The sequence below is a fragment of the Epinephelus moara genome, chromosome 13 (genome assembly GCF_006386435.1).
Source record: "Epinephelus moara isolate mb chromosome 13, YSFRI_EMoa_1.0, whole genome shotgun sequence".
Classification (NCBI taxonomy): domain Eukaryota; kingdom Metazoa; phylum Chordata; class Actinopteri; order Perciformes; family Serranidae; genus Epinephelus; species Epinephelus moara.
Genome location: NC_065518.1, coordinates 10050664 through 10063390, shown reverse-complemented (window position 1 = coordinate 10063390; position 12727 = coordinate 10050664). Strand labels below are relative to the sequence as shown.

The 12727-nt window shown below is 42.5% G+C and overlaps 3 protein-coding genes across 4 annotated transcripts in view; 1 reads left to right on the top strand and 2 right to left on the bottom strand.

The window, feature by feature from the left end:
• The window catches only part of LOC126399603 (neurotrypsin-like), a 53857-nt gene that overhangs the window by 12450 nt on the left and 28680 nt on the right, over positions 1-12727 (top strand). The window contains exon 1 of one of the 2 annotated variants that reach the window (XM_050059695.1): positions 10466-11465. The exons of the other annotated variant lie outside the window; for it this stretch is intronic. The gene's annotated coding sequence lies outside the window, so the exon portion shown is untranslated. Of the gene's footprint in view, positions 1-10465; positions 11466-12727 lie in introns of those variants that run through there. 2 annotated transcript variants of the gene reach the window in all.
• LOC126399606 (E3 ubiquitin-protein ligase TRIM21-like) lies at positions 7-5433 on the bottom strand. Its single transcript, XM_050059697.1, has 3 exons — positions 5399-5433; positions 2332-2430; positions 7-2192 (listed from the first exon to the last, which is right to left on the bottom strand). Exon 3 carries the CDS (start codon positions 2188-2190, stop codon positions 496-498), a length of 1695 nt encoding a protein of 564 aa, XP_049915654.1. The 5' UTR covers positions 2191-2192; positions 2332-2430; positions 5399-5433; the 3' UTR covers positions 7-495.
• Positions 7040-12670, bottom strand: LOC126399605 (E3 ubiquitin-protein ligase TRIM21-like). Its single transcript, XM_050059696.1, has 2 exons — positions 11767-12670; positions 7040-9186 (listed from the first exon to the last, which is right to left on the bottom strand). The coding sequence occupies exons 1-2, from the start codon at positions 11861-11863 to the stop codon at positions 7517-7519; spliced, it is 1767 nt and encodes a 588-aa protein (XP_049915653.1). The 5' UTR covers positions 11864-12670; the 3' UTR covers positions 7040-7516.

Genomic DNA, 12727 nt, shown 5'->3' with positions numbered 1-12727 from the left:
TCGCTGAACTCTTGTGCTCGTAAACATAGTCCGACTAGAAACACGTGTAGTGGTACAAAATGGCTCAAGTCGCTGTAAGTCCTTCATTTCCACAATCTTGTGGACTGACCACACGTTTGATAAAGCGGAGTTAAATCTCTCGGCATCCATTTTCAAGCTCTCTGCGTGTTTGTGTCCTTGCAGACGAGAAAAGGGGGAGTGCACATTTCCGGGAGGGCGTGTCCTTTTCAAAAATGCAAGAGGTGTTGCTTTGTTGCCGGCCGTTTTCTCTGGTGTATTAAACACACTTTAGAAAGGAGTGTCCCCAGACTATCAGAAGGCGGAGATCTCTGATTGTCTGGTGGCGAGACTACCAGTTAATGGACGTCAGGCAACCAAAAGCAATATTAATTGAAACAGACATTCCTAATTGCAGTCAAACACATCAGACATCAATTGCATTTTAGTAAATATCTCTTTTTATATCTCAAATCACTGAGTCTCTGACACTTCCGTTCACTCTGTGCGACCGACAGGAACAATTATCATCGGCCCCAAGTTTGAACCATATTCATTGTCACAAGGATTAAAGAACGGATGCAGTTTCTCAGTAAAGACACACCCAGTGTACGAGTGAATTAGTGTTGCTGTATGTACGTCATAGAAAGAAATTTGCCCGCCATCATAATCCACAAACACGCCGACCCGCTCCACTTTTCCTGAGTGTACCAGCATGTTTGGTGAAAGGATGGCTTCGAACTTGTCCTTCTGGAACCTGATGACCCAGAATCCAGAGCCGGGACACCGAACAAATTTCCCCCTCCTCTGGCCTGAAGCCTTGGCCACGCCCAGACACCACTCTGTCTTTCCACCCACAAACACTTCAAAGTAAAACTTACGTGAGAAGCCTTTCTTTCCCAGAACTGCAAGAGCTACAGTGAACATTTTAGGGTTCAGGTTCAGGTTCTGGTTTCTCCGAACACTGGAATCCATGCTGTATCTCACCTGTTTCCTGTCTTTAGATAAAATGAGGCTAGGGTTAGCAGTGTCAGGATCGAGAACAACGTCCACTTCATACTGCTGCACATATCTCAGCGTAGCATCGTTTGACACGTCTGTACCGTCAGAGAGTTTTTGTATTTCTGTGTTCATTGTATTCAGATTCATTCTCAGCTGAGACACTGATTCGTTCAGAGATTTCCGTACGTAGTGTATCTCCGCTTGTCTGTTAAAACTGGATGTGGACAAGTCCATTGTGTGTGGTAGGATGGATCGGTTTGGGAAACTCTGGAGGAAACAAAGCTGGTCTTCAGTCTGTTTCAGCTCCCTCAGCTTCACTGTTGTCCTCTGCAGCTCGGTTATCTCTCGCTCCATACTGCTAATAAACCCATCTGCCTGTTCTTCTGCTGCTTTCTGCTTCTCCACCATCACCTTCACAAGGTCCGTCTGGCTCTTCTGGATCTCAGAGACCAGTGCCGTCAAGTCCTGCACGCTGATTGCGATCACATCTTTGGTTTCTGTCTTGCTTTGTTCTACTGACTCCTTCATGGCTCGGACCTTCTGCAGCCTCTCCTGGATCATCTGCTGCACTTTGGCCTCAGTGTCCCCCAGCAAAGCTTTCTTCTCTTTATAAGCTCGCTGCACAGAAACTACGCCATGCTTCATGTGGCGCAAACCGGCACAGATGTCACACAGCAAAGCCCCATCGTCTATACAGAACAACGTCAGGAGTCTGGTGTGCTCCTTGCAGATCCTGTCCTGCAGGCTCGCCAAGGGGTCAACCAGTGTGTGTCTCTTCAGGCCGGCAGCTCTGTGATGAGGCTCTAGATGGACGTCGCAGTAAGAAGTCAGACACTCCAGACAGGATTTGACAGCCTCTTGCTGGGTGTCAGTGCAAATATCACACAGCACCGCTCCACCACAGCGAGCCTGCTGTTGGTCCGGGCTCCAGATGTGAGAGTCTGTCACTTGAAGCGACATGAACTGCGATGCAAGCCCTGAGATGAAAGTGTTGACCCTGAGGTCTGGTCTCCTCTCAAATGTCTCCTTACAGACTGGACACTGGCTGACTGGTGTATCGTCCCAGTAAGATGAGATACAGGACATGCAGAAGTTGTGTCCACATGGAGTGGAAACTGGGCGAGTGAACACATCCAGGCAGATGGGACAAAGAAACTGATCCTCAGATAAAAGACTGTTGCTGGCGGCCATTTCTGAAAACAAACAAACAATAACAGCTACATTAAAGCTGGGGCAGGCAGTTTCATTTTGGCGTCATTGGGCAAAAATCCCATAATAAACATTAAGCATATTGTAAGACAAGTGAACTGAGAGAACATTAGACTTCTTCACCTCTTCTTGGCTTTGTTTTCAGGCTTTAGAAAATCTAGCCTGTGACGAGACACTTCGACAAATCAAAGGTCATTTCAGCATCCTCAACAACTGCATACACTGCAAAGCAACACAAGAAAAGAAAGACAGACCTATCAAAAAGAGAGTCTGACAATGAGCAACATAAAACACGTGTCAATGAGTGCGTTAACATGGACAGTTTAATTCCCTTTTCATTCGGAATGAAAGTTCATTCCTATTAGAAGTGATCTTGTAAACACCTAATTCAGAATGAAACCTCTCTTCTCTTCCTCAACAGACGAAGCATTAGAAGAACAAGGTTGTTGTTGTTCTGCTGCTTCAAGAATTTAAGCAAAACAAGCCCGAAAAAGGCACTAAGAATGGCGTTGTCAAGCATCTTGTTATCCGGAACGAGGACTGCAGTGTTTTCTTCCAGTAAACGTAAACACGTAACATCCGCCCCGCCCCCTATCCAATCAGAAACCTTCCCTGCCCCAAACCTTGCGCGGACCCGAATACAGGTGATTAAAAGGCGATTAAATTGATCTCCCGTGTAAACCCTCATTTGGAATGACAAGCCATCATGTAACCGCACCCAAAATAAGCAAAGCGTTTCAGAGATGTAAGAAAATGTTGCTAATAATTTAGCCTTCTGCTAATCAAAGCCAAAGGCTCACAACTGCAGTGTCATGTTCACGGTTGGGTAGCTAACGTTAGCTAGAGCATCAAAATCACAGAGTTTCTTCCCCGTCATTCCCCACTGCTACAGACCACCTCACAGGGAGGAGAGTGGGCAGCACCTCTGCAGACTAACTCCCAGTCAGTGGCCACAGCAACCAGAATCCAGCCAGTGCACACCCCGGCTCTGGGGGACTGGACAGTTCCGACCCCCCGCCAGATCAACAAACTTCTTATTGCTGTTGTTACACAGGTTAGACCTGTTCCAATTTATATGCACTTCAGATGCACCCTGTGGGGGTTCTAAATATTGTCTGTGTGTACATTGAGGCCCTGAACACACAGAAAGCGTTTTAGCAGCTGGAGGCGCCTTTTTGTAATGTTTGTTTTTAAGGAGAAAGAAGCTTTCTGCTTCAGTTTTGCGTTGCGATGCACCTCAAGTTTCTGCACTGTAGGCGCCTGGCGTTTTTGCCAGAGCGCTCTGAACTCCGTGAGTTGAAAAAATGTCTACTCAGAGCAGAAATACGCCACACATCATCTTTTTTCCCATTGTCCAATTGGATGATTTGAGAGGCGTGGTGGTCACGAGAACAAGTTTACAGTTGGTAAACAATGGAGGAAAAACTGGTGGTAGTGGTTGCTGGATACCCAGAGCTATACGGCCTGATGGTAGACGGCAGGTTGTCAAACTGCCCCTGAGTCATCCTAAAATATGCCTGGAAACAGCCATAATGGAGGAGAAGCTCCTGGACCAACTGGTGGTACTCCCCATGATCCACCCTCTTTTTTAGGGTCTCATGTACCCACACAGATCTCTGTTTCACTGTGCCCAACAAACTATTTACTGACAGCCTCTCACCCTCAACCAGAGCTACAGCAAGTACCCTCTGCCTCAACTTTTTAGGGACTAGATACTAATTACTGTGCGGTAGGGTTAGTATGAAGATATGATGGGGTGGTTGCTTGGCAACAATAAAAAGGTGCAGCAAGTGTTTTTTTTTTACTAGTGGCATTCAGTAAAAAAAGGCAGTGTGGTGCGCCTCACGTTTTGCAACCTGTAGAATGCTGTCTGTGTGATCGGGGCCATAGTGTTTCTTTTCAGTGCATTAAGAGCTGAAACAATTTGTTGATTAATCAATTAATCAAAAGACAGAATTAATCTGCAGTTATTTGTATAATAGATTAAAGATAGGCAAAATGGCAAGAATTCACTGGCTTCAATTTCTTTTGGGTTTCACTGAGATTTGATGTCGTCTTAGGCTTTGGGAAACTGTTTTTTTTTTTTAACAATATTCTGATCTTTCATAAACCAAATGATTAATAATTAATCAAGAAAATAATTGTCAGATTAATCAGTAATGAAAACAATTGGTAGTTGTCTTCCTCAATGCATTTCCTGCCTGCATTATTATTTTTATATTTTTATATTTTACATACATTTCTGCACTGGGTAGGAGCTGCTTTTAATCTCGTTGTACATGTGTATAGTGACAATAAAAGGCATTCTGATTCTGATTCTTCTACCTCAAAGCAGGTTTCTGTAGAATAATGTGAAACCTGCATTGTGTTGTTGTCTTTACTTTAAATAAATGTATGTATATAGAGCCCCAAGATCAGGATGAGTCATCAAAAATGTTGTAAGAGAAAAAGAAACAAAAAATCTTTAACCTATATGACATTTACCAAGAGGACACACAGGTGTTTTTTTTTTAATATTTCACCATGTTTTCATAGACTTTTTGTCCATCCTGACTTTAAAAGCAGCAGTTGCAGAAAATCACCACAATAGTTTGCAGTTTTCTCCACAAAGACATGTTAAAGCTTCAGAAACCTAATAAATAAACCTCGTGGTATCTTTTGTTGTTGCTGTTGTTAACTGCTATTACCAGCATAAAGAATCAACCTTGAATCTCAACTTTCCAGCCAACGTGGACGAGAACCAGCCAAACTCTTATCTGCTGATGATCACGTGATATTCAAGAGTCAAGCTGTTTGTTGTCAGTCCGGTTGGACAAGTACTGTCGTGTGAAATACTTTTGCTGGGAGGCTCCATTAAAGCAAAAGAGTGAAATAGTAACAAAGACATGTAAAACATAACAATATGAAATAAAAGAGCAAATAAAAAAACACATATATAGTTGAAAAAATTCATACATTTAAGGCAAATATAAACATACTTATATAGATATACAAGTCAATATAAAATGGTTTAATGATATGATGAAAGTTCACTGAATTGATTTTGTATTTAGGTTATTTCATTAATTACAACAACACATTTTAAATGTGCATGATAAAGTGGCAGCTCCCAACAAAACTGCTCAAATAACAGCGAGTTCATTAAACAACAACCTACACATGAACGTCTGGCTCAGTAAAGCCTACTTACGTCTGTCTTTGTTGCTCTGTAAAGGTGAAATGATGACGAGAGAGATCCTAGGTGTTTCCCAGGAAAGAAGTGCACTTTCAGTTTCTTCCTGTGTCGCGTTTCTTAAAGGGACAGACACATTTTTGTCTATGAAGTCAGAGGCTTTTTTAGGTTTGGATACCAGTGAGGGTTGTTTTGGGTCCAATGTCTGAGTGTGTTCTGTATTATTTAGTGTTTGAGGATTTCTATTTCAGTTTTTTAAATATTGTGCTTTGGAAATTTTTGAGCATTTTTAGTTATTTTCTGACAAAACAATTATGGACAGCAGCAGCCCCACTTGTTCATACTGAACAGGAAAATGTATTGATTTTTCAAGAGGGGAATTACACTACAGTTGCCTTTTTAATCTTTGCATCGTGAGTTATTCTGCCAAGCAGAGTCTGTAGTGTTGCAGGCTCACAGAGAGTCTACATTAAGGGTTCAAAAAGTCAAGCAGACAGCCCTCTAACACATGACATAGTGCCCTCAGCCTTCAGGTCATAGTCTGCATTGATGGCACTGGACCAATATCTCAGTGCTATGTTCTATGGAATTTTCCCCCTTGTGCCTCAAACATGCAAAGTAAAGATGCGCAACAATATCGGCACGTCATCGGCTGATATTGGCTTTAAAATGAAACATAAGAATCGGCCAACATGCTTTTTTTTAAATTTGCACATTGAATGAATATTACACATTGAAAAGTATTGTATTTCATGTCTCCATCTGCTGGTGAGCCATCACGATAACAGTATGCATGCATAACATGATGTTAATACCACTACAGAAGAGACTTGATGATCACTAAAATTAGGTGGGGGCAGGGCTTGACACTAACTTTTTTCCCAAGGAGCACATGTGCTCCTAAGTTGAAAAAGTAAGGAGCACACAAAGAACTTTAGGGACACAATGTAAATTGATCAATTAATGTGTTTTCCGTAATAAACGTGATGCAAAAAGACATTTACAAGCAAAATTATTTAATGAATTTGTATACAAACTGTACAGAAAGGTAAAAAAGTATTGCAATTTAATTTTGTCTTTACTGTTATTATCTTATATATATTATCTTTGCAATATGATTATCTTATATAATGTTATTACTATCCTAAAACATTCTCCAGGTCCTCTGAAACTCTGCAGGACTTATTTCCACCCTGCCCAGCAGCGGTACCGTCGCGAACGGTCCCTAACTGTGGGGAGAACGGAGCAGGCTTCCCCGGAGGTCCGCCGCTTTTCCCGGTCCCTCGTCTCCTCCACACTTTGACTTATTTCCACCCAGCTGACAGCCTGGCCGTGGAGAACGGTCCCGTTTTCGACACTTCTTGTCACGGAGGGCGAGCAGTGCTAACTACAGTGGCAGATGTGACGCGAAAGGCCCTATCTAGAGCCAGTAGATGAGGACCCACTCCTTATGTTGATGTTAACGGCTTATTCAGGTGATTACACACTTCAGAAAACATACTTATTATCTTATATTCCATATCTGCCAATATATCCCCCTAAATCCTACACACTGGATGTTTAATGGTGTTTGTTTTGCCAAAACAACCCCTAGTTACCTTTACATAGGTGTGTGGAGTTAGATCACTCGCTCATTTGTGAAGTAACAGCCCAGACATGTTAGTTCTTTTTAGTTTATTTATTAAATATTAATCATCCACTGAAGAGCTCTGGAGATTGATTTGTTAAACAACATTGTGTCTGTAGATAAAATCATATTTTTCTCTTTAAAATAACAATTACTAAGTATTTTCTGCAACCACACCAGACCTAAACAACACCACATAAACTCACATAGTTGTAATCTGCACACTCTACTTTCCCCTCCACCAGTTTCTCTAAGCTCTTCTGTTTATTCCCTCCACTTTACATTGTCTTGAACTAAATAATTAATCAAGGTTATGATGTATACAAATATATTTTTTTCCTATATGACATGGCAGTTTCAATTTAAGGCACACTGAGATACAGCAGACACAGAAATCAGGAAAGGAACTTTAGGAGGAGCTTTGCGAAGAAAAAAAAACTGCTCTTGAATATGAAGAGTTTTATATGCAATCAAACACATCACTTGCATTTTAGTAAATAACCCACAGCTCACTCCGTAGGATTGACAGGAACAATTATCATCGGCCCCAAGTTTGAACCATATTCATTGTCACAAGGATTAAAGTACGGATGCAGTATTTCAGTAAAGACACACCCAGTGAACGAGTGAATGAGTGTTGCTGTCTGTACGTCATAGAAAGAAATTTGCCCTCCGTTGTAATCCACAAACACGCCGACCCGCTCCACTTTCCCAGAGTATACCCGCACATTTGGAGAACTGAAGGCTTCGAACTTATTCTTTAGGAACCAGATGGCCCAGAGTCCACGATGAGGGCTCCGAACAACCGCCTCCCTCCTTTGGATTGACGCCTTGGCCACACCCAGACACCACTCTGTCTTTCCGCCCACAAACACCTCGAAGTAAAAGCTATGTCCAAAGCCTCTCTGTCCCAGAACTGCAAGATCTACAGTAAACGTGTTCTGGCTCAGGGTCGGGTTTACCCACAAAGCTGAATCCATGCTGTATCTCACCTGTTTCCCATCGTCAGATAAAATGAGCAAAGGGTGAGCGGTATCATGATCGAGCACAACGTCCACTTCATACTGCTGCACGTATTCCAGCGTAGCATCGTTTGACACGTCTGTGCCGTCAGAGAGTTTTTGTATTACTGTGTTCATTTTATCCAGTAACATTCGCAGCTGAGACACTGATTTGTTCAAAGATTTCTGTACGTGGTGTATCTCCGCTTGTCTGTTTAAACTTAATGTGGACAAGTCCATTGTGTGTGGTAGGATGGATCGGTTTGGGAAACTCTGGAGGAAACAAAGCTGGTCTTCAGTCTGTTTCAGCTCCCTCAGCTTCACTGTTGTCCTCTGCAGCTCGGTTATCTCTCGCTCCATACTGCTAATAAACCCATCTGCCTGTTCTTCTGCTGCTTTCTGCTTCTCCTCCATCACCTTCACAAGCTCCGTCTGGCACTTCTGGATGCCAGACACCAGTCTCATCAAGTCCTCCTTGGATTCTGTCTTGCTTTGTTCTACTGACTCCTTCATGACTCGGACCTTCTGCAGCCTCTCCTGGATCATCTGCTGCACTTTGGCCTCAGTGTCCCCCAGCAAAGCTTTCTTCTCCTCATAAGCTTGCCGCGGAGAAGTGACGTCATGGTTGATGTGGCGCAAACCGGCGCAGACGTCACACAGCAAAACCCCATCGTCTATACAGAACAGCGTCAGGCATCTGGCGTGCTCCTTGCAGATCCTGTCCTGCAGGCTCGCCAAGGGGTCAACCAGTGTGTGTCTCTTCAGGCCGGCAGCTCTGTGATGAGGCTCTAGATGGACGTCGCAGTAAGAAGTCAGACACTCCAGACAGGATTTGACAGCCTCTTGCTGGGTGTCAGTGCAAATATCACACAGCACCGCTCCACCACAGCGAGCCTGCTGTTGGTCCGGGCTCCAGATGTGAGAGTCTGTCACTTGAAGCGACATGAACTGCGATGCAAGCCCTGAGATGAAAGTGTTGACCCTGAGGTCCGGTCTCCTCTCAAATGTCTCCTTACAGACTGGACACTGGCTGACTGGTGTATCGTCCCAGTAAGATGAGATACAGGACATGCAGAAGTTGTGTCCACATGGAGTGGAAACTGGGCGAGTGAACACATCCAGGCAGATGGGACAAAGAAACTGATCCTCAGATAAAAGACTGTTGCTGGAGGCCATTTCTGAAAACAAACAAAAACTGTTGAATTAAGGCAGAAAATTCAAATAAACCAACACAGAGCTGAGATTCAAAGTTATTCTTGAGCTTGAAAACAGCAGTTGCATAAAATAATCTTATTCAGTAGCTGCTGTGGAGCTTTCGATCATTTCACATGATCTAAGTCAGCAGTTGGATTTTGCACAGTCTGAGTTTGAGGCAACATGTGAAGTTTCTGTTTCACATTTATTTTTTATTTTCAGTGCATGTAGAGCTAAAATAGTCTCTCCAAGATGTTGTGATCGCAACAAATGACGCAAATTCAGCCAATTCCTGTGAATTCTGCATGACCTTGCAATTCTGTCCAATCACTGCAACTTAACTGCAAATTTGAGAATTTAAAACAGTTAAAATCTCATTTCGATGTAGAGTTTCAGCCCCTTCTTCCCCTTCTCTCTTACATTCTGTCTTTCTGTTTATCACGAGACTACTGCTGCCGAAATGTGAGCTCCGTGCCTGGGAGTCCTACACACACACAGTGACAGGGCTAACAGTTAGCATCACACAGCTAACATTGCCCAATGGTTATTAATGGCTTTAACGACAGAGTCAAGCTGTTCAGTGTCAGTGTGAGGTTGTTTGGACTGTTTAACGGCTCAGTGTTCGATGTTAGCTGCTGCTACTGTGTTAGCTCGTGCTAACTGGCCAGGAAAGGAGCGGCTCGTGGAGACGATCCCTGAGCACTACTTTGAACGGTAGCAATAGCTGATTGTTGGCAATTAGGTTCTAGCACCGCCCCAAATCTGAGTCAACTTTGCAAGTATTTTTGCAATTTTCACTTGCCCCTGCAATTTTAGTGCAAAATAAATAAAATAAAATTAAAAAAAAAAAAAAAAAATGAATAATTTCTAGAAATAAATATTTTTTGTAAAAAAAAAATGTAAAAAAACAAACAAACAAACAAAAACAACAACAACACCACAACATACATCGCACATTTCTTTTTCTAAATCATTTTCTTAATTTTAGAAATGTGAAACCCGAATTGTTGACATCCATGTTTACTAGCTTGCATTTAGCTTATGCATTTATGGGTGTGTTGCTACTTTAAACAAATTCATGTATACACCCTCAAAATCAGGATAAATCATCAAAATATTGAAGGATTTTGTTGTAAAGGTACTAAATGAATATGTCAAGATGCCACAGTAAGGTGTATTTTATTTAGTTGTGTAATTATTGACTTCTCCTCTATGTTGGCCTCAAAGGTGAAGTTCAAAGTTCATTGTAACATGAAAAGTAGTTGTTGAAAAAAAAAAATCACTTCAATATCGTGCAGTGACCTCCTTGAAGATGTGGAATCTCCAGAATAGCCAATAAATTGAGCTTGTATTGACTTTTTTTGTGTTAAGTGCTGTTTCCAAGGTGAAGAATCAGCTGTGAGTCTTTAACTTAGGGTGACCATATTTTGATTTCCAAAAAAGAGGACATTCGGCCGGCCACGACATAGCCTACTTAAATGATACTCGCAGTTTACTCAAAGATGCCTTATAATTTTAATATATTTAAAATTTATATGTATGGATAGAAAATTCAGTTATATTACAAAATAATATCTCTCAAAGACAGAAATTCAGATAGGCCCCAATAGGGGACACATACACACACTAGAGTGTGGCGATCCGAGCCCGACGGTACCCGACGGGTCGGGCCGGGTTTGGTCAAAAATGTAGCTATAAATTGTATTCGGGCTCGGGTCGGATTCGGTCAGCTTTCAGTGAAAATGTAGTGTAAAAATAAATAAAATCCTATTGTCTGTCCTGTTTATTGCTTGGGCACTGTTATTTACGTGACAACACCTGAACATAACACACACAGACACACATTGGCTGTTTGTTTCTACCTCTCCCCTCGCTGGAAGTCTCGGACCTCCAGCCGCCCGCCTCCGCCTTGATTAAACGCTGAAAATAAAATAAAAGAGGGAGACAGGTTTTTCCTATTTTATCTTATTTTGTTTTATTTCTCCCTCTCCTCTCGCTGGAGGCGTCGGGCCTCCCGCTCCCGTCTCAAACACGGAGGTCTCCAACTCCGCTGAGCACGCCCGGCCTGTTAAATAGCCTGTAACCATAACAACTGTGTGACGTCGGGCTCGGACAGAAATATGTGGCCCGTGCCGCACTCTAACACACACACACACACACACACACACACACACACACACACACACACACGGAAAACATTATCATCAGTTTATAAAAATCCCCCGGACGCCCCGGACGGGACGTGAAAAGTGGACATGTCCAGGTAAAAGAGGACGTTTGGTCAGCCTACTTTAACTTCATTAGCCAACATGGACGACAGATCATAAAGTGCAGGCAGAGCAGAAACATTTACATCTGCTGATGAAGATCATGTTAGGTTGAAGCTTATGTTTAAATTATTTCACCAACTACAGCAACATGTTTTTTCTGTGCTCTAGAAAACAGCATGCCCCAACAAAACTGCTGAACAGCAGCAAGTCGGAAGAAACTACAACCCACACACACCATAGACTTCACTTCTTATGTGTTAATAATGACGGTTTGGCTCAGTAAAGACTACTTACGTCTGTCTGTGTTGGTCTGGGAAGGAGAAATATTAACGGTGGAGATTCTGGTGGTTTCCCAGAAAAGTTGTTCACTTTCAGTTTCTTCCTGTGTCATGTTTCTTAAAGGGACAGACACATTTTTGTCTGTGAAGTCAGAGGCTGTTTTTAAGGTCTGGATACCAGTGAGGGTTGTTTTTGGGTCCAATGTCTGAGTGTGTTCTGTATTATTTAGTGTTTGAGGATAGATTTCTGTTTTAGTTCAGTACATTTCTGCCTGATTGATTTCCTGTTTCTCAGACTCTCTCACTGCTTCCCTCTTCTGCTCTTCCTTTTATCTCCCTCCAAATTGGACCCAGTGTGTGTGTGTGTGTGTGTGTGTGTGTTTCTCAGTGTGTACTGTACTGAAGTGTGTGGGTTCCTGTCTCGGCCACTATGCAGCAAATCTGTGAGTGTGTATGTGTGTTAGCGTGCAAGTTGGGCACGAGGGTTGCACTGCGTAGATAATGTTCCAGGGCGGCCAAGCTGTGTGTGTTGAGGAGATAAGACTGTTGCTGGTTACTGAAGCACCTCTGCCATTAATCATAGTTTAGTAGCCGCTTGGCCTCAAAAAACTGTTAAAGCCTCACTGTGTGCAGAGAAAGACTGAAATCCTTCAGAGAGAGTGTCATTACAAGTAAGAATTAACACGCAGTGTTTTTTCCCCTGGTTTGGGGGATTTTAATGCTTTCAGATCAGATGAGTTACGATTGGAGGAAAATAAAGGATAGAAGGAAGCAAGAAAATAAAGAAATAAATAAGGGGAAAAGGGCACAGTGACAGGTGGGATGAAAAGTAGCCACAAGAAAAGATGGAAGCAGCGAGGAAGGATGGAATCGAGGGAACAAAAAGAAACAAGAAAAAAAGGGAAACAGTTATAAATGAACAAGGAAAATAAATAAACAGGGAAAAAGAAATAAACAAGAAAAAAACGACATGAAAA